Genomic DNA, 22,683 nt, shown 5'->3' with positions numbered 1-22,683 from the left:
TTTTTAAATCCAACTCCAGCTCTGTCCTTTTCTTCATCCCTGCCTCTCAGTTTGCATCCAAATGGATTAGTGCTCATAGCAGTGATTGGTGATTAAAGATTAAGATAATATTACCTCCATCATTAACCCACATATTATTTTTCTTCTTAGGTGTCAGACGTCAGAACAGCACAGTAACCAGCATTTTCAAGTTACTGGACAGCAATAAAGATGGCAGGTAACTAACATGCTGATTATTTAATTGTTGACGGTTGAAAACCTTGTGGCTCCAGTTTTCATGTTCACGTTGCCCTTGCTGTACCCACTTTATTGACAGTCCGTCTAATGTGTCAGCCTGAAAATTAAATCTATTGTATTAATAGTTTTAAAATAATGTTGCAAAGGTTTTTAGATATTAGTCTTTTTTTTCAAGGCCACCACTGATATATTTTTATACTGAACAGTTTTCCCCTTAGGATTTTACTCTTGCCAGGGTGAAAAGGCTTCTGTCACAGTATTTAGATTTCTATGAAATCCAATACTAAAGAAATTCTTAAAGCGTATTTGCTCCCAGTTTGGGCTTTTCTCCTCCTACTGTGCAGTTTTAAAAATGTACCAGAGTGGGCATGAAGGCTGGTGATTGTGAATAAAAAGGAACAAGGCTGAAGGTTTCAAATCTAGCTTTATATTTCCTTTTTCCTACCAAATGATCTACTGTCCCTACTGTGTACCTACTGTGCTTCTACCACTGAATTGCGTAATTTAACCACTGGATCCCAAAATGTGTTTATTTTAGTGAAATTAATATAGCAGCGGCACATTTTGTGCTCAAATGTTGACAATATGACTAACATTGTCATTTTAGTACACTACAAAAAACAAGTTAACATCTCAAAAGATAGAGCTACCAAAGATGTGAAGCCTTTTCAACGGCATAACTTGGCTAATTAATTTAATAGCCCCCAGCTAATTACACTAAATTGCTCAAAAAATGAAAAACAACCCTGCTTTCAGGCACATATTTAGTTTTATAGACAATACTGTGCATGAAAACAAAGGTAGCTTCATGTAAAGAATAAAACCCCTAATTTCTGTCAATGTGGATAAGGTGTGAAATATTACCATGTCAGATTCACAGATCTCATGTTCACTCACTTGTGATTCTTGTTGTCCTCAAGTGTAAACCCTGCTAATACAGCACAGTGAAACACAAACAACATTAAAGATGAGTAAGATGAAGAAGATCCATAACACTGGATTAAAGTAATGACTCATATTTTTCTATTTAGACATTTCTCTCACCTTTATTCCATCATTTATCCTCATGCTATAAGATAAATGGGTGTTTCTTGTGGACCTCATTCACATCAATATGTATATGTACTAGACTCATTAGTTCCACCTTAAGTTCTGATGCAGCAAAGTCTCATCAGTCTGAGTTGAGTGCACACATCTCATTCCCTGAAACTCCTACACCTATTTGTTCTTCAGCAAACTTTAAAAATGAATTCATTGCCGGATGTGCATTGTTTAATCTTCCAGTCCCAACAGACCCACTTGTCGCCCACCACCCCCCCTGCCCAATCCGCCAGCTTCCCCTCAGCCACCCAGGCTGACTAACTTGCTGTCGTGAGCAGTGTTTAACCTCTGCCAGCTTTAAAGAGAATGGCATCTATTTTGCTTTCAAGCAAGATTCTTAAATTTGCGGGTAGCTTGCAGAAAAACAGAGTGCATGATATCCAATGAGCCGGTCCCCTTCATGCTTTTTCTCCCCTGCTATCCCCACCCTCACGTTCCTCACCTTCCCACACCACGCCTGGACAAAAAAAAAAAAATCAATACTGCTTAAGCTAACTGGGCACATTCTCCTGGAAAGGAAGCGGGGCTGGGCATAGTAAACTGAAAGCGCTATAAAACATATGGCTGCATCGAGGACGAAGTGCTTGTGCAGCGATTTTCCAGGGAGCGCTATGTGCCCACTTATGCATTCCTGCGCCTGGATGTGTACCATTATTCAGCCCTTCTGCCCCCCCAATCCCCTACCCCTTCCCTCCCCAGCTCTGCCTCTATCCATCCACTCTATCCCCTCCATCCCAGGCGGTGTCTCTCCATGGGCTGCGCTTAAACAAACACATTACTAAGCTGAAATATCTGCAAGTGCCGCTTATTTCTATACAGCCATTGTTTCAGTCTGTCAGTCAATGGGATCTGGTGAGCCGGCCATCTTGAGGCAGGACATGTATTGATGCTCATTTGAATAAAGCAGGAGGTGGAGGTTTTGTATATGTATGCTACATCACCATTTTTTTTTTGAAAAGCTCTGCAGCTCACACGCCCAAGTGTCAAGCTTGATTTAGTTGCCGTTATGATAAATGCAAAGTCCAAAGTCACCGGTATACCTGATGCTTGCACATTGCCAGGCAGTTTGCTGACTTTGAACTGGATTAGCATGCATGTTGCAGACTCTTTATCTTGTACAAAAAAGCTCTTGGCTTTGTCCCTAATGACACTTAGCAAAACACTACCCCGTTCTTAATCCACTCGATTGGAATTGCTAATTATCTTTAATGCAGATTCACAGATAATTGTTCTCTCATTTATACTGTGAACTAATCTCATTTTTGTGTCCATTTAGCCACTAATAATTGCTTCATGACAAAAATGCCAACACTTTTTCATGAAGTTTTGAATTCACTCTGAAACACATAAAGGAATATATCAGAAGCTAACAGGCTGCTGATTATCATCATAATTGTATTTTAAAACAAATATTATAAATATTAACTGTGATTTGTGGATTAGCAGGTTCATGGAGTTAGTTAGAAAAGACTCAGTCTGAAAGTTTCTTCCTAGCAGTTTGTACTATGTGGAAAAGAAAAATCTTCCCCATACATTGGTCATTAAGGTAGCTTCTGGACTTCTTCACCATTATTACATCCCAAACCTTCCCAAGCACCACACACACAAGTGCAACCCACTGTGCCAGCTGGCAGGCAGTTGGCAGCGCCAGTGCAGGATTAACTGGTACCAGTATGCTGGCCTATAAATAGAGTCTACCAACTGCTTCAGGAAATGAACCATGATGGAGCCTCCCAAAGGCCCACGAACAGGTTGTGCTTTTTATCCCCTCCTCTCTGTCAGGATTATAAGTGTGTTTGAGAGCGAGTTCCCTAATGTTTATTACTGTCTCTTCCTGTCAAACCCACTGTAGGTGTGCATTGCAAAGCACCTGCTTTTATGACGCCATGGTCTAGTCCTATATATATGTGTATAGATGCCCTCTGTGATTGGGGCCAAAGCCAGTTTTCTTCACACGTGTTTTCAGAGTCATGGCTCTGCAGCCTTGGTGCCGCCTCACAATGGAGAGAGCCATTGTTTTGCTCCAGCACTTACCCCGAGCATTGATCCTCTGTAGTGGAACAAGCTATTCGCTTTGTATGTTTGCCTGCTCTTCCGCTTTTGATGGACTCCCGGGATTGATCCTGGCTATGCAGTCATTATCTCAGCTCAGTAATGTTAGTTTAGGTGGAGCCTCCGGAAGAAAGACACCAGCAAGGAAAGAATGGCTGAAGAGAAGATCTAAGTGTTCTGGGATAAGAGGTGGTGTGTGTGATTTTGGTTTTGCTCTGTGTTGCACTCAGAGTGAGATAGACTAACAGGACAGAGAATCTGAGTCACTGCAATGTTGACTAAGCCCGATCTGACCTAAAGAACGAGCTTACCCAAAAGTGAAAATGTTCAACTTACCCTTGTATCAATTGAAACAGCAGTAGAGTTTGTTTGCAGTTCTGTATACAGCGAGTTAGCTAGTGCTGCTTTTTTTCCTGTCATCTCCAGAGGAAAAAACAAAAATACTGACTGGTTCATTGATAACTCCAAACAGCTTGTGCACCACAATCCATGTGTTGTGAAATCACAAAGGTCCAAAAGTACAATATTTAATTCATTATCTCAAAGGTTTTCCTTACTTGTAAAGCTCAAGTTCCCTTATAGCAAGTACAGTACAAATGTTTTGCTGGCTAGGTGCTCTGGAATACAAACCTTGTGAACAGCTTGTTGGTTGCAGTGGTGAAGGCCTCGCCATTTTTTTGTTGTTTTTTGCATCATATCATTAAAGTTTATGCCTTTTCTAAAATGTGCTTTAAACTGTGAGGAATGCTAATATACTAACCACATCTTGTTAATTCACTTTTCACAGTTGATAAATCTCGTAAATTACCAGAAAGACTTTCATTCAGCTTATCTCAACAGCCTAGAGATTTCTTTATTTATAAGGAATTGGCTTTAACTGACAAACCAATCATTTTACCAAAATACTATCTTACACTGCTCTCATATGTTTTGTTTTTTTTACACAACAGTATAACGGTGGACGAAGTCCAGGCTAAAGTTTCACTCGTCCATGATGAGGAGCGGGTTCTCTCTGAGGATGAAGCAGTGGTAAGTTGTCTTTTATTCATACAGCTTATAATACAATGCTGGCAGGTTAGTGAGGGGCCATTGCCTTCACCCAGGCCCATTGTTTTGCTAGGCTTAAATCCATGTCCTATTTGACCTTAAGGTACTTGGTTTCCCATACAAAAACAACATTGTGTAGCATGTACAGTATAACATAAAAATACTTAATAGCCATATAGTCAGGTAGCATTTTTCAGTTTTGTCAAACAACAAGCTGGTATAAATCTACAACCACCTTCTCTTCACTGTGATATTTGTATCTTGCTTGGGTTGACTGTCTGTCTGGGTCCACTGTTTTCCCCCACTCGTACAACAGGGTCCCTTCGACATTCATTTGAATTCTGAACAGGACGAGTGCAGTTTCCCAACGGTGATCCCCCCCGAACTGCAATGTGAGAGAATTTGGGCTGTCTGTTTCACTTTAAACTTGTTGAGCCTCCCTCTTACCAGGCAGCAGTTATCAAAATATCTGGCTGTAAACAGAATGGCTAGAGCTCCATTATTATTTTTTATCTTTTTTACCTTTTCTTCTCCCTGTTCCTTTTTCCACTATAAATGTCAATTGGTAAGCACAATCATACACAGGCGCACACACACAAAAAAAAACGTCTGCTGGGTTCTCCTACTGCAGGGCAGGAAAAGTTCAGCTTGTGAGTAGGTTGTCGCGTTGCTGTAAATGTGTTTACAGAGATGTTCGAATTTTTCACAAATCAAGTTAGCTGTTTTTATGGTTGGTGTGGAAATGTCCTCCGCTCTGTCAGGGGTGACAATGTGTATCTTGCATTAGCTTACTAATTTTAGCTCTAGGAAAATGTCTAAATAGAAAATTTGTCTGGTTGTTGTGGTGTTGGCATATTAACAGAAGCCTCACCAAAGCTGTAACCAACATGAAAGACTCACGGATGGGGAAAATCAGCGCTCATTTGTTATTACTGCTGGCTAACGGGGAGGCATTCCTAATGAATTCAGCTGCATCTGAGGAGGATGAATCAGTATGAATATGCATGAATATGAAAATGTGTACTTAACTGCAACCACAACAAACGGTGATCAAGCTGGGCAAATTAAACTGGGTGCCATTGACAGTACTTAACAGGCAATTTACATTAGGACTGACAAGCGGCCCTGTGTTAGCACCTTAATCAAGGTCCAAGGGCAGCAACAGTTGTACCATACGATAAGTTAATTCTGTGTACTGGGAGGGATTTAGGTAAATGATTTTGCTTCATAACCATCTATTAATTCTTTGCTAACGCCTGCTTGGCATTTCTGTCATAGAAATACTTTTTCTGGCGACTTTAATATTGTGTTTACATTGCTGTACACAGCGAGTGCATACCCTAAATTTCAAAATACCCCATTTCAGGTTGATTAATACATGCTGTTGAATGAACACAATAAGACTGGGTATTCATTCTGTTTTATTTTTGTATATATGTGGACAGAAAGGAAAAGAGAGTTATTCCTCATCTGTTGTAATGTCTGAAGACCTTGATTACTTTTCTTCTGTCACACTCAGGGATAGGGCCATATTTATTTATTTTTTGCAGGCTTATTCAATTTGTGTCATTTTCACACCTTTTTATTAGTTTCCCCCTTCTTTTTCCTCTCTCTTAAGAAGCTTTGGCCTCCACAGAAAATTCAGTTTCCACTTCAGCGGCCCAGATAATTCAAGAACAGAGAGGATTTTCAGGAGAACAATTTGATGATCAAAGGAGGCACTCCACTCGGGAGAGAAAAGGGATATTCTGACGTGACGCTCCCTCAGTATTCTATCATTATGTTATAGCCCTCCATTCCTGTAGAAACCACTGTTAATGTAGATTCAAGTTCTCTCACATTTAGAGGGTAATCATAGGTATCCAAGAAGAATGTCTTGCCATTTTGGGGAAAAATGGCGCCATTCTTGTCGAGTTGTCTCCTTTTGTCACTGCGTTAAACACAGCATAGAGACCTGAGCAGATATCACTTCAATACTCAAACTGAAGCATTTGCACTTAATCATCTCCTAGAAAAATCTTGCAAAGAGAGGACTGTCCTCTCTTTTGGAATTAACCACAGGGACAATACATCCTCACAAGCACTGATGTGTGACCAAGCTTGGACTATAGCTGTGTGCTGGTGAACGGAGCCGGTGGAAATTGCCTTCTCTCAAGAAATAGGCATTTGTGCAGAGGTGAATTTCACTTATCCATCTACTACCCACCTGCCTCCCTTCAAAGCCCCTTACTCAGTCTACCAGAAATGGAGAGAGACTGAATATAGAATATGTTTTTCTCTTTCTTTTGAACAGGAAAACGAACAAATCCCCTGATTTAAAAAAAACAACAACTTCAACCTCTTCTTGGTGGTGATAAGAGCAAAAAATTGGGGTATTTCACTCTTTGTGTGTAGATGAAAAACATTGCTGTAGTTGCATGAGAGGTTGGGAATTTCCCGTAACAGCTTGCTAGTCGGTATGGAAATCTTGCTTGTTTCACAGTTTAATAATATTGGCTATACCCCAGGGGTTCCTATATACTGTAGATGAGTTGGTAACAAGGCAGAAATGAAGACAGTGTAGTTAGGAGGTAGTGGTGCATGGACAAAGGGGGAAAAACTGAACCTTAAAGATCTCATTATAATGAACTCTTTGGCATCTATAACTACCTTTAAGAAATCCTGTTTGGCATAGCACGAGTAGACTAAATACTACATTTGTGCTTGATATTAAAGGTAATTGCATTGAAGTTGTATAGTGTACATTTATTATATGGTGGTTGACAAAACGGTGCTGCTTTAAGGTCAATTTAATGTCGACATGACCTCTGACAGCAGATGGGTTTGACCCAGTTGTCATGGAATTGTACACAGTCACATTTCCATTTTTCCCCATCACTTTAAGAGATTTAAGGGGATTGAGATTGATCAGAACAAATTTTGAAACTCAATATTATTAAATACTTTAAAAAACAAATTTGTCTCCAAAGCTAAAATTGTCATCATAAATTCAAATAAAATACTAATGAATTAATTATTGCTGAAACAATTAGTCGATTCATTGTCAAGTGTCAAAACCTTAACCTAATCAAATAGGCTTTTTAAGTCAGTTCATATGACAAGCATTTTCAGTGGTTTTGGGTTACCTAATGTTAGCTTTTTCTGATTTATATAATTGGAAATTGAATATCTGTGGGTTTTGGACTGTTGGTTGAACACAGAAGTAATGTAAATATGTTGTCTTGGGCAATTTATAAATAATAATTAAAACTAATAAATGTATTAAATGAATAGTCCAAAAAGAAATAAAAATGAATGGCTAGCAAAAATAATCTGGAAAAACCTTGCCCATATACTTCCCATAAAGCAGTTATCAAGAGTAAAAACCGTCCCTATACCATTTATCCATCCATTTCTGACATTTTTCTGTCACAGTGACAGATTGACAGCATCCCACAGAGCCAGAAAGCCCCTGCAAAGCAATCTGGCCTGACGCGACTTCACCTTTCTATCTTGGCAACAACACTGAGCTCTCTTGATGTTCACAACATCCACTGATACGCAAAAAAACAAACACCCGGGCGCCTCGTGTTGCCCTCCCACCCCTAGTCACCAGCAACCAAGGTCAGCCACTCGGCCCAGCTCTTCACACCATCTGTTTGGGCTGGTTGACATTTGGCCCTTGCCAACGCTGAAATCTCACTTCAGAGGGGGGCCCGGCGTATTTGCATTCTGTTTTTGTGTTTTATATCAAGAGGGCAGATTTCAGCCATTTATTTGAACTCAAAGGCAATAATTAAGATCTTCCCTGAATGTGCAAGATATTAGTAAAGAAAGAAATGTAGTCGTACATATTGAATAAGTGTGTATGCTTTTAAAATGTTGTGTTATATACAGTGTACAGTATATGGCTTTTGACTTCCCATACACTGCAGCATATAAGCTGTCCATTACATCTAGAGTCCAGATACAACCCTAGCTGTAATTGTTGCACATTTAATCAACCCAAAGACTGTAAGGGTATATTTAAATCACAGCCACATGAATAAGGAGGCAGGCATTACAGTACATCTTGCGCCCTGATTGTCTCACCACCCTCCAGAAGGGGGCAGCAGGCCTCTTAAGTTGAGTGGGAGCTAATGGAAAAATGGAAAGTCACATTCACAGGTCATTTAATCTCTTTGTTTTGTCATGGGCTGGGCCTCTGGTGCTGCTTTCCTGCCTTGCGCTCTCAAAAAAAGAGAGAGAGATCTCTTCCGTTCAGAAATGAACAATTCTAATCTGCCTCCAAGAATTTCCTTTTTCATGCATTTGTAGGGGGGTTTCGTAAGCTTGCAGTGATTTGAGGATTTATACGTGTGTGTTCGGAGGAGAGTTGTGCGGCTGGGTGTGACTATAAGAGCAGGGTTTTCTTTTGACTGTCTGTATTTAACTTTACAAAATGTCTTTTTTTAGAGCAGTGTATGCTCTTGCGTCACCAAGAGTAACCTAGAAGTTTGATATCTGCAGACCTAAGCTGTACTTAAGATTTCAGTCCTACTGTATGGATGTAGGCCATGATGTTACTTTACAGTGTATGCACAGGCTTGCCATTCCAGGCTGCGTTTGCTTGTGGATTATAGAGTAGTTAAGGTAAACCATACAAAGCTTACACTGTATGATCTGAGCAACTTAGATGGTAGAATTAGGTATGTGCAGGCGAGCAGAGTCATGGTAGTAAACACTGGCAGCCATATACTGATTTTGCATGTCATTTTCTGTACTCCAACAAGATTATAGTCTTGTATTAAAAACCTGCCGGGTATAAGAGGCTAGCTGGGCTGATGGAAAAAGGGGGTTGTCTGCGCCTTTCCCCCCTCAGTACCATTCATCATCTCCCATCACACGCGTCATGTTTTTGCTTCCCAGCTGGAGTGCTTTCAAGTTATATAATGTGAAATGACAGGCTGAAACCAGAGGTGGAGTGATATGCGGTTTGTAGAGCTGAGGTAGAGAAAACGGACCTGCTAAAAAACGCTGTAATGTGTCATGTTCTTTTGAGACAGGAGGACAGTGAGGGGAGGCGGAGGAGGGGTACAGGGAATGATTTGGGAGGTAACAGTGAAAGACCTTTTTATTTGTTTCAGGCTGCACACCTGACACTGCTCAATCTCTTGCCTTGCCCTCTTCCCCGGCACCTCTAATCTTCTCTGCACTCGTCTTTTGTTATGTAACTGTCGTGATTGGATGCGCTCGAGGTTGCGCGGGTGGCACAGGTAATGGAACCAGCGGGAGGTCAAAGGCAAGAGAGGGAAGGAGCAAAGTGAAGAGCCATCACTTTATGCTGCTCCAACAAGTCCTGATAGAGGTGTTTTATATTAAGAGGCATCTTATTTATCTGTATGTCCGTCTATGTCTACCTCTTTACCTACTTTCTCTGTTAATCGTTTTTTCTTTACTTCCCTCTTATTTACAGGTTGTTTTCTTGACAAAGTATGAAAAATAATGGAAAATGTTTGATTTATAAAAAATACAACACACTGTCACTCCTAAGAAAGTGGAATCACACAGCTGTGTTTGTACCGCTTTGACTCCATTGCTGAAAATTCTGTCTTACATGCTTTACTGACAAACCAGCCTTAAAGCAAGCTCAAGGCAATCATTTGTATTCTTATCAGCTTTAACCACTTGACAAATACTATTGATGTTGCACCTTTGTAAGTGCAGCTCCCAAGAACAGGACACAAAGTGTGCACAGAGCAGCGTCCACGGAGAATAGACATCGGTTTCCTCTGGGACAATCTATGCTAGTGCCTCCCAGGTGAATACATTGATCAGTGATCTTCTGCTGTATCACAAGAACAGAAGGGATGTTTTACCAGTGGGAGCAGTCTATAAATACCCCCCTAACATTTCAGGAGCATTTTAGAGGGATTATTTCTAACTTATGCTAATGACAGAAAGTAGATAATCGGCTTAGTTTATATACATTCATCTTAATCCTTAAGATTTCAGTCCTGGTTGATTTGGCGACACTTGTGGTTACTTGTGGTAACAACAATTGTGGTTTAACACTGTCGAGCAGCACAGAGGAGCAAATGTGCCAAACAAACTTGGTAATTACAGAGTGTAAATACATTTAATGGTTATTGCTGAAAAGAAAATGGGCGTTACGGTTGTGTAGTGGTTAGCGCTGTCGTCTCACAGCAGGAGGGTTTCTTCCACTGCCCAGAGACATGCAGGTTAATTGGCAACACAGGCGGGAACGAACCAACTGATATTCAGTAAAATAAACCGTGTTCCAATCAAACTGAACTCTTCAAACATTTAAAAATAATACTCATTACATCATTATTTTTCTTGTGCATTTTGCTCAAAAACTGCAGAATTTTGTTAAACAATAACATGATATAAGTAGTAATCACAAAAAAATAATACTGAAAGTGAATAAACAGTAATATTGAATTATTGGCCACCCCCACAGGAAAGCTTATTGTTAGGTTTTTCTGTCTAAAGCATCGCCAATCCTGCTAACAATAGTGCCTGAACTGTATTTATTCACAGACGGATTGCTGAATCCTTTATTTTATTTCTAAATATCAAGTCACATCTAATAACTCTGACCTCAGACAGACCACTGACTCTTGGAAGAACATCTTGTTGAAGAACCTCATGTCCTTTTGTGGAGAAACAGTTGATGTGTTTTGTGTTTCCATGGTGACCCTGCCGCAACAGCACATAAGACAATAATGAAAGCTCTCAAAGGCCGCAGGGGCACCAGAATAGTGCCGGTCCTCAACGTTTCAGCTATTGTGGCACTTGGAGGAGTTACACAACCTGACGTTCACCCTGAGAATGTTTCCTTCCCCCATCATCTCGGGGGTTTTGAGACTGGCAAAGATTGGGCTTGCTAGCAAAGGGATGACACACAGAATGACAAAACTCCTGTGTCTGTCTGTCAGGCTTGGTCTTTATCCGACTGACATTTGCTGGCTCAGGCTCATCCAGGCTCCGGAGAAGCCAGGGATAAGAGTCAGACACAGATGGCTTTTTCCCTTGCAATTCTGTCTAGCGCAAGATTCAGAGGGGAAATTTTTTTTTTTCTTCAAATCTTCATCCTGTTTTCACAGACTCTCTGAAATATAATTGCCTCTAGAAAAGTATAAGAAACCAGTGAATCCTCACATACTGCAACGGTGTTTTATTGTTTTTTGTAATATGTTCTCTTGCATTATTCCTTTTCGTCTGTGCTGACCCAACCTATTGCTGATTAGGGCTGTTACTTCAGCAGACACATTTCTTGTCCTCTGAGTAAGTCAAAAGAACAATGCAAGAATGCCTTGTGCCATTTAAAACTGATGAGCCAAAGCCAGCATGAAGGAGGAGAGGGGAGGTGTAGGTGTTAAATTGATTGGCGAGAGAAAAAAGCATCTGCTTTGCAATAGCTTAACAGTTGCCTCAGAAGCACGCCTGCTATTGTTTCCAAACAAGAATACCCACTTCTGTGTGCCGAGGAGTGTCGCCTTCAGAAGAAATGTGTGAGAGGGATAGAAATTGTTGCATAAGAAACATTTAGAGACATCTTTTTTTGCAGCTTTTCAGGACCTTGATCTATTTTCTTTTTTTTTTTTCATAGCTGCCTCAACTCCTTTTCTGTTCTCCAGGCAGTTCAGAGTTAACATGTGGGCAGAGAACAAAAGACAGGGGATACAGGGCTGGAGTCAGCAGCTGATCCAATGACAGAAATGGCACAGAGGCGAGATGGTCCCAGGTGTAGTCATGACTCAAGTAGCACTCCAAGATAGAGGGTTGTGATTGAGGGGCGGGGGGGCGCAAAGAGCGAAAAAGAAGCATGGGGGGCATCATGGAAGCTTGCGTCCTGTGTGACAAGCTGCCTGTTGTGTGCATGCTCCTGACAGCAGGAAAAGCAAAGAGACAGGACACCTGACCCCTTCTGACCTTCACCAAAGTAAGATCAGACTTGTGTTACTGAACAGCAGTGGCATGAGTGTGCACCTCTCTTGTCTCCATATTTATTACAGAAACTTGGGTCGAACAGTTAGACATCAAAAAGCTTTGAGAGGATATTTTTGTATGCAGATTTGAACGTACTGTTCACTCTTTTGTAGATCTGCATTGACCTGTTACACAACAAAAAAGCAGAATTCTTACCGCAGTGATGAGACGGGCTATGGTATGGGCTTGTAGATCCAACACATTGATTTTGGGGTACCTACAAGCAGGAAAACAAACTGCAATGAGCTCACATCTAGTATAATACAATATCATCCAAGGTATTAGCAGAGCATGGAATTCATCTTATCTTTTTTTCAAATTCATAAGGCTTTGTTTCCCTTTTAGACTTTTCATAGATCCCCCCCCCCAAACATACCACTGTGGTCAAATAAATTATCACATTCCTGTTTTAGTTCTTGTTTATCAAACCCAGTTGGTTTTGATGCCTGGCTGAAATGTGCTATGCATACAAATATTGTTTGCCATTGTCACTCGGAATTCGCTTGCTTTTTGTGGGCACAAATCCAGCTAAATGACAAACTACACTTAATAATATATTCCATGCACAGCTCATCGCCATTCTTTCAAGTCTAACTAGCTAATTAATGAAGCTGTCAATCACATATCAGAATATCATAATTGGATACGTTCGTCCTTTTTCTACCAAGAATTACGCTCCAATAAAACAATTTCAACCTTGTCTCCCGGAAATTATGTTCATATAATACTAATTTGTTTTTCCAATTACGTTGTGGTGGGAAATATTATGGCTGCCATTAAAATATGTTCACCTGCAGCGCTTTTTCTCCAGTAGGACATGCTGCATTTACACTATGACTTTGACAATACAGTAAATGTAGCAGGTAGTTGTGGTCGACGCAGGCATTCAGGGTGAGGACTTTGACACTAGGAGATTGCATTTTGAGTCGTGCATGAGTTTAGGTTTCGTTTAGTGAAAGGTTGTAGTTTTGGTTAAAGGAACATTTAGTAAGAATTGGTATTTTTTGTGATTTGGTGCCCCTACAGTTTCAGAGTTAGTTTGCTAAACACAGCCAAACATCAAGCAAGGTTGGTGTCTGTGGAGCGGGTTACATTGTGCGGAAACAGGCGTACAGCGGGCAGAGTGGGGATGATAGAGGCACTGTTCACCCTATTACAAGCATTGAAGCTTTTACTTTGAGGTTCATATGTTTCTTTAAATGTTAATCCAGTAAACATGTTGTGTCTGAACTTGGTCTGTATGAAACCAAGACCATTGTTTTTCCCTAACCTTAACCAAGTGTTGTGGGTTGCCTAAACATGAAGACTTCAATAATGCACAAGTTGCTATGGATATTGTATGAAAACAAATGAGATTCTTACTTACTGATATGTTTGTCTTGCCCGTGCTAGTTAACAACATTTCCTCATTATGGTGATAAAAAAACATAACCCAGGTGGCATTATATTTCCTTTCATATCGTCTTATTTGCTGTTGCTAATTAGTAGAATGCAGACCCAATTTCAAGGAGACAGGATGTTCTATTTTGCATGAGCTAATAAAATGTATTGGGAAATATAATGCCACCTGGATTATGTTTTTTATGAACTTACAGACATAGAAAAAACATTTGTATTAAATGAAGCAGCAAACTGTTGCCAACCAAGACGAGGACACATTTAAATTTTTCATATATTGGTGATGTGAACCCCCAATATATAAAAAAGGTAAGTTTGTCACCAAAGTCTACCTACAATATTCACTGTTAAACCAACTCCAACTCTTCCTGCTTCGTGTTGCTATTTGTGTCAAACAACAACGTTTCTGTATCCTACGTGCGCCATGCACAGTTGATCATTCACGGGTCTACACGGGTAAAACACATCACAGCATCACTGATGCACATATAAATATAAACCAGTGTGTTACTGCTGTTGTTGATGAACAACATCTGCTCTGGTGTTTTTCAGTTTAACAGTCTGGAGTTTCACTGAGTCACTCTTTCTTTTCAAAACTGGGTCTGTAGCTGATTTGTGACTAAACTGTGTTGCTGTGAACCGACTTGTTATCATTGTGTTGTTGGTAAAAACGCACCCACGCGCAATTCTGCGGTGGTAATGCTGTACACCTGAACGCGCACAGTCATTACCACTCATGTGTATTCTGTATTTTACTGAACATCCAACACTAGGTGCTAGTTTAAGATTTAATACTGAAAATACAGAGGAATATTTTTCTTTACAAAACATGCTCATATACCGACTGTGTGTCAGGTGTGTGCACATTGGAATAGAAACAGGAGCTGGTACAGGCACACCATTAGCATTTATTTGCAGGGGTTAGGGTTATGGACATAATTCGCAAGAGACAGTGTTGTGAAATCACCTGTTGCACTTTCCTTCATCTATATAGTTGCATGTTTTATAACAAAGGTTAAAAGAACCTGATTATACTCATGTACTCATGCTTGTATGATCTCAGTCTCCTGTGTTTATTATAGAGTGCATTTCTATATGTACTGGGTGTGGTTGTGTGCCTGTGCACTTAAGGCAGGATCAGTATTGTTGTCACTCGCTGCCTCCCTGCTTCTTTCTCTTTTCTCACACACACTCCCCTCACTCCCTCTACAGAGTGACATTCATTAATTAAATATGGTGTACTGCCGCAGGATGTGCTTCCCTTTCCACTATCTCCAGACACTAATAATTACATTGGCATTTAGCTCCGTGATAAGCCGACCCTATGGCCTTTATGAAATGTTCCCTGGGCCCGGATACTGAGCAAAATATAGACTGATGCGACGCTATATATCGATCCATCTGCCTGTCTTCTTGCTTTAATCTTAAGAAAATAGGCCCTGTTGCTAATGCATGGTTAAAGAATCTAACGACATCACCTGATTTTTACATAATCAAAGGCTGAAATCGAGTTTTGCTGGAAATAGGCATGGTGTAATTCTGCACATGGGTGGGCTGTTTAAATTAAGTTAGAGCTTATGGTGATACATTTCTACAGATAAATAAATGCCACAGTGACCACCGTCATTTATGAAACCTATTTTTCTGTAGCCTTTAAGTTTAAAGGTTTGTTCATTATGACACTGTAAACTTTTCATTATTGATTAATCTACTGATTATTTTCTCAAGTAATTGTTTGGTCTAGTGAAAAATACACATCACTATAGTTCAAACAGCCCATGTAACAGATGTCTTGTTTTTTCCAATCACAGGAGTGTAAGAAAACCAGAAAGTAATCACATTTGAGAAGCTGAAATCAGTTAAATTTCCATTTTTGTTTCAGAAATTACTTAAAACAATTATTAGATTTGATCAAAATTGTTGCCGATTGTTGCAGCTCTAGTGGACTTACTGTGAAAACAACATCTTTACTCCATGATTTACTTCCTTCACTATGCATATTATTTTTCTGGGGTCACTTTAATGTGTCTAAAATAAGACAATGTGTGAATGAATGTGATGATAGATGGATTTGTTTTTATCATTTAACTAATCTGTCAAATTCAGTTTTTAATGAATCCATGAATCTTTTAGTCTACAATGTCAGGAAATACAACAATTCAGAACCCAAAGATATTCAGTTTACAGGGATATGAAACACAGAAATGCAGCAACCACACATTTGAGGAAAGGGAGCCAGTAAATATTCAGCATTTTTGCTCGATTATCAACTTGAGCTGAGTTTGTTCCGATTAGTTTCCTGCCAACTGGCTAATTGATAAATTAACTAATTCTTTACTTACTACTGTTCCACAGTGGTATACCTCAGAAAGTCAAAAGGCAAGGCTGTTAACTGAAAAGCATGTATTCCTATAGCCCAAGCAAAGTCTCTGTTGAAGTTCAAGCTGAATCTGAGTCTAAAAACACTGAATTAGTTTTTTTGACTGAAACTGGCATACAAAACGCTAAGATATATACAAGCAAAGGAATGACATGAATAAGCTGAAAGCTCAACTGCGTCAGTTTTTCCCTTTTAAGATTATGCCTCAGTAGATAGAACTGAAGTTAGCCAAAAAGCTTTAGAGTATTACGTTTGATTTTGCTTTACCTAATTACTTTGCCTCAGGTGGCCTGATCAGGCTGGTACATTGCAAGATTATTATGTGGTTTATCAGCTCCAGGGATGTATCAATTAATGCATAGTCACAACTACTGTAAACATGCATTTGGTTTGTAAAAAAGCCCACTTGTACCAGTTACATTTTAATACTTATCTTATACTGTCAGCAATAGCCTGCCATCTCCTCACTCATGTGGTATTATGTTCCTTTTCTTGTTTTTTTGACAAATTGTTAATATTTGCTACAAATATGGGGCATTTTACCTGTATCTCTCACATGACTATGGTTATTTCTCATAGCCTGAAATATAGTTTTCCACTGCTGGGGTAGAAGAATAGCGTAATTCCACAGAGTAGTGTGAAGCAATCACTCCAGGTTTGCCTGAATAATCTCTGATCACCAAATTAAACTCGAGAGTTGAGGCTCACTTGTTCCAGAATGGTCCTAGCTGAAATTACCAGGGAAGGTTTCAGTGAAAACCATCTGGGCTTCAAATTGGACCCCTGGACCCGGGAGGATTGTATGTACCATTCAGTATCAGCTAAGATGACCAGTGTTCTTGCTACCTTGGGAAATCTGCCTCTGACTTCTATTATTTTGGTCGATGTTTCCGTCCTCATCTGTCAAAGGGCCTGAAAGGGGATCACTAGCGAGTACTTTTCTATCTGAACAGCATGCCATGCTGCTGTATTTGTCGCCGGGTACTTGACAGAGCGAAGGATAAAAGCACAAATTGAGTGACAAGAGATGCTTAGATGAGGCAAAATGACATAAGTAGCTGGCAGCTTTATTACATATGTGACTTTCTGTGTACGTTCAGTATGCACACATGCTGTATGTGCTTTAATACTGTGTGGGAGTGGTAATATTTTCAGTTGTGTGGGTTCATGGTAATAAATGTCTCATCTTTTTGTTTGTGCTGTTTCCACATATTTGCAAGGTGATGCATTTCATAACTCCGACTAGAAACCCAATATTCTCTTGCCAGGTGGATATAAGTGGTATTTGTAGAACTGTGCTTCTGGGACCAGCTGGATCTATCAAATAACATAACGCCGTATGTAACAATGTTATTTGATCTTTCCTCTCATCCCCCTCTCTCTCCCTGTAAGGCAATATCTTTGCATACTGTTTTATCAGCCCTCGTGTTCGTTTGGCTAAATCAACTATAGAGCTTATTTGTCAAAAGTGTTGGTAAATTTTCACAGATCTCAATTGAAGTTCAGATACAGTTTACAGACTACGTGTACTGCTGCGTAAAAGTGATTCATGCTTAATGTGCAATTTAACTGCAAGAGTTTATATAAGATTACTTAAAGTTACAATTTGGCTACGGCTCTGACAATTTTGAAGGTATTTTTTACTTTCTTTTCTTTTTTTCACCCACAATTGTAGCATTTTAGACTGAAGACAACACCTGGTTTCTTTGTTGTTAGCCAGACATAGTTTAGTTTTTATATTTCAGTAAATTAACATGGACAAGGTTGAAGCTCATTACAGTTGTAATTGTAGTAGTTGTAAAAAGTTGTCATTTTTGCTTATTAAATTACTTAAATGATAGTGCTAATGAAAACTGTTGCAGATTAAATTATTTGTTGATCTACTAATGGATTAATGGAGTAATACTTTCCAGTTCTAGCCACAGTTTTGCTTATTCCTCAGCAAAGGTCGAACTCAAGATACAAAGAGCATGTCACCAGTAACAAAAGATAAAGACTGAATACTGCATAACAAACTGTGAACTTCAGCCTCAAACAAAACTTGCATTCAGCTCATTTCCTCTCTTGGTGCATGCAGCATGATTTGTATGCATTTCAAACAAACACATTTCAATTTGGCTTTGAAAAGGCTACCTAAGCACAAAAGAACTTTTCACAGCACCTGCCTTCCAGTCCAAATGTCCAAATCCACAGTCGTGTTTATTAGCTTAGCTTAATTGTGCGTAGTATCTAAAGGTCAGTGCCTGCTGTGATACATCGCTGCCAAAATGGCTTCCAGGGGACACTGTTTCAGATGAATAAACACTGAAAGCTGCACCACCTTCCACCCCTCCGTCCCCATCCCTTACCTCCCAATGTGTGGCAGCATCACATTCGGCTCTTTCAGGCCTTGCACAAGGTCCTGTGACTGATGGGCATCCACTGGTACGCACCGCCTCACTGACTTCCATTTCAGCAGGCAAAAGACAGCAGATTAATTCTCTTGTCAATCCCCCCCCCTTTTTTTCTGCAGGAGTTTATTCAGATAGGAGGAATGATGTGTTTGTCCTCCAGTGAATTAAAACATGCAGTTTATCTGTATAACTACAGCCTTCTCCGTGATTAATGGTATTTGACTTCTATAAGCAGTAAACTTCTTCCGTTTGGCTGTAAAAGCTGATTTAATGAGAGAGTGACTTGAATAGATAAGCAGATATGGCAGTGGGGATTATTGGGAGGTGAGCTGAATGGGAGATGGATGGTGTGCAGTTTACTATCAGTTATGTAATGCACTTTTTATAAGCTCATACCTGTGGGGCCAGCAGGCACTCTGCAATGGATGCGAGATTGTGTGCATCCTAAGATATGTGTCAGAATGTATATGTGCTTTAGAGAAGATGTGTACACTCGTGGCGCAGGTCGTGTATTGGGCTGTATTAAGAATTTACAAGAGAAGGAAAGCGTTGCGTGTTGAGTGCCTGTTAAGACAATTTTTCGGTCCATGTTTGATTACATACACTGTGTTGGCACATTGAACGTGTTTGTATGCTTTTGACTATAAAACTGATTGTTTTCAACTGCTCAGTTACAGTGTTTGTCATACTGTGATTTACAAGCCTTTGAAAATGACTCTTACCTCTTAACCCCCCCCCCACAGGCTTTGTTGGGAGGAGGCCATCAGATGGATCTCACCAAGTTTCAGCACACACTGTGGGACATCCTGATAAAAGGAGACAGTGTCAAGGTGAGCACCATCATGCTTTATTTCCCGTTCTCTCTCCCCTCTTTTGTTTGTATTTTCATTTCTTCTAACTGTCATTCACTCCTTGATTCCTTCATTCCTTGGATTAGTTCCCAGTTTCACCAGAAATTGTCAGAGAAAAATTGACTGTTGGGTGGGGACATGGGTGACATTCAGTAGTAGCTACTTGTAGTTCTTGTGGATGTTGGAGCATCCCTCCCCACGAATGTGCAGCGGTGTTGTCTGTACATGTTCGTGTCACTGATTTTAATTTTACTAATGTGTATGTATTTTTATCCATGCTAGCAACATGGCTCTGTAGAATCAGTCCCTTGGTCCACCACTTTGCTCCAGACTGAAATGTCTCAATAACTATTGGGTGGATTGCCATGAAATTTGGTACAGATATCCATGTTACCCAGAGGAGGAAATTTAATTAATTTGGTGATCCCTTGACATTTCCTCTAGCACCACCATGAAGTTGATATTTGTGGTATTGAATGAAATATGGCTTAATCTAGTGCCGTCGCTGTGGTAAAAGATTAATTTGTCCAATACTTTGGTTTATGACCAAATATCTGCAAAACTAATGACATTCCCACTAACCTCAGCTATACTTTGTGTGTAGCGCTAGTTAGCAAATGTTATCAGCCTAACACATTAAACTAAGATAGTAAAACCAATAACACTATACCATTTACCTCAAAGCAACACTGCGCCTAGTGCAACCTCACAGAGCTGCTGAAAACAACTTCCTAACAATGGCTAGATAGATGTAAATGGGGAAAATAAAGCACTGGTATCTTTACTGACTGTGTGCAATAACCTCCAGGAACAATACAGAGACAAGAGAATATCTAGACGATAAGCACAAAATGAGGAGAAATTGTATTTCTTTAACTGAAATGTGCAAAAGCTTGATTACTCCAGAGTTGTAAATGTAGCCGCTGGTGACTTGATGCAGTGATGTTCTTCTAGTTACCACGGTGTGATTAGATTTATCTCACGGTTCTATCCTATCTTGACAGCCACAACACAAATAACCTCATAACACCTTCCATTCTTGAGTCCGTGTTAATTTAGAGCCCCCTAAACTGCCAACATACTTCTTTCTCAGCACAGGTTTATAAACTGCACGTTTTCATCTGACAGCTAAGGCCTAAAAGAAAATGTCCGTGCCTCTCTCCATCTTCTGAACTGAGGACGCGGAGAGTGCGAGATACCATCCTTTCATTTCCGCTTCTCCAGATAAAAAGATGAGAGAGGGAGAGGACGAAAGTGAGGCCTATCGCCGGGCAGCAGTGATTGAGTCCCTTCGCTAAGCCACAGCGAGGATCTGCTCAAATAACCCACTCTGCCGATAAGAAGCTCGTCATTTCCATAGACAAAAAAACATTGGGGTTCAGATTAGATTTCACCATCCGCCTGGCTTCTTTTAGTGTAGCTCCAACATAGAATGTGAATTATAAGGCAAACTCCTGCCCCCCGGCTTTTCACGAAAACACCAATGAAATACATATGGACTTGAAATGGAATGATTTTATTAGCACTGTTATTGTTAGCAGTCGCAGCACTGGTCTCAATCACCAAAACTGCCTCTTTTCTCACCATGCTCTCTTTTTCGATGAAGCCAAGGAAGTCTCAAAAATAAATCGGCATCCAAAATGCAGCCTCACTCTTGTTATTTTTAGAGCCCTTGAGCTCCCTGGTAGCTCACCTGGTAGAGCGTGTGCCCTGTGTACAAAGGCTGAGTCCTTACCGCAGTGGCCTGGGTTCGATTCCAACCCATGGCCCTTTGCTGCATGTCATCCCCTCTCTCTTCCCACTTTGCTTTCTCTTTTCAAGCTGCTTCTATCAAACAAAAGGCAATAAAAGCTTAGCAAGTTGTAAGAGTAAGAGTGTAAAGTACCTTTCTAGATTTTATTTTTGCCCTGGCACAATTAGGGCAGGGTATCATTTAAAATATGTTGACATCATTGCCAACATGATAGTGAATATAAGCACCTTTAAACCATTTTTAATTTATTAAAATATGCAAACCAGCTCAATGCATTAATGTTACATAAATATATATATAGAAAGAGAACAAGGTGCTCATAACGTAGCCATTGGTCTTTAAGGTTCCTCCCGAAGGTCAGGACTAACCTGAAATCCACACAGAAGTGAAGTCAGTGGGGATTGATACATTTGGAGCAACAGACGGCTGTCTGTAAGATTAGAGAAGACTAAAATGCTTCAAAGAAATGTTGATTCGCCTTTAAGACTTGCTGTAAATCAGCTTTTACTGTATATGTTTATTTATTCTTTATTTTCCCAAGGATTTCAGTTAGCTTTCACAAAGTAGCAAACCTAAAGATTAGAAAATAAGTGAAAAAAACTCTACATTAAAAAAAAATCTCTTTTCATTCAACCCAGTCTATACGTTTGACCATTATCCAGTCATATTTCAAGCAAGTATAGGCATTGAAAGGCTTGACATGTGTCCAAATATGACCCTACATGTACATAGATGTTGATTTTCTGTGAACCTCACAGTGTTGAAGATGACAAGTGTTGTGTGTGTGATGTGTTTTTTTAGTCCTATACTGGTTAGTCTTTTATTGATTTATGGGCCTGGCTATAGAGCAAGTAAAGGCTGAAAGGCACTGAAAAGCTTGGTTGTTTGGACATCCTTCAGACTGCCATTGTATCTTTAAATATGACAATTTGCGACACACAAAAGCTCTTTCTTGTGTTTCTAGATTAGGTATAGATAGGCTGGTTGTTGTTCAGTGCACTCAGAGATACCATATAACGATGTAATGCAGAAACAGGGTATGATGATGTATGTGCTTTTGACTCTACCACTGTTACTTTAGCTGAGATGAAACGTAAAGATGGATGGATCAAGTTTCTGTACTTTTACTGTTGTTTGTTGCGTATATGTTGGTTTTTTTTGTCTTCTGTTGATATTTATATATCACATATATCTATGTGTGGAAAAGTTTTACTGGATTTTTATTGGATGTTTTACAGCTTTCCGCTGCTGTGATGGATTTGATTTATTCATCATTGTATGCAAAACAACCGCAAACCAGCTCCTGAAAAGTTTTGATAAGCATTTTTTGTTATGTAATCTTAAGCATTGCTTCTGTTACTGTAGGAGACATGTCAGCTGCTGTATGACACTTAAACATCAGTGCGACACTTTTCAATACTCGTCACATCAACCACTCGTAGGCGTTTGAGTTTCCGTACCTCTTCACTGCTATTTGGGTATCTTAAGTCTTAAATC

At 39.8% G+C, this 22,683-nt stretch overlaps 1 protein-coding gene across 1 annotated transcript in view; it reads left to right on the top strand.

Moving 5' to 3' along the window:
• LOC127379638 (glucosidase 2 subunit beta-like) overlaps positions 1–22,683 on the top strand; it is a 120,561-nt gene that overhangs the window by 17,096 nt on the left and 80,782 nt on the right. Inside the window, exons 7-9 of the mRNA XM_051429522.1 lie at positions 151–217; positions 4,341–4,419; positions 19,326–19,412. Of these exons, the coding sequence (XP_051285482.1) occupies positions 151–217; positions 4,341–4,419; positions 19,326–19,412 (233 nt within the window). The remainder of the gene's footprint in view (positions 1–150; positions 218–4,340; positions 4,420–19,325; positions 19,413–22,683) is intronic.

Source organism: Dicentrarchus labrax, unplaced genomic scaffold (assembly GCF_905237075.1).
Source record: "Dicentrarchus labrax unplaced genomic scaffold, dlabrax2021, whole genome shotgun sequence".
Classification (NCBI taxonomy): domain Eukaryota; kingdom Metazoa; phylum Chordata; class Actinopteri; family Moronidae; genus Dicentrarchus; species Dicentrarchus labrax.
This window is presented reverse-complemented; position numbering and strand designations above follow the sequence as displayed.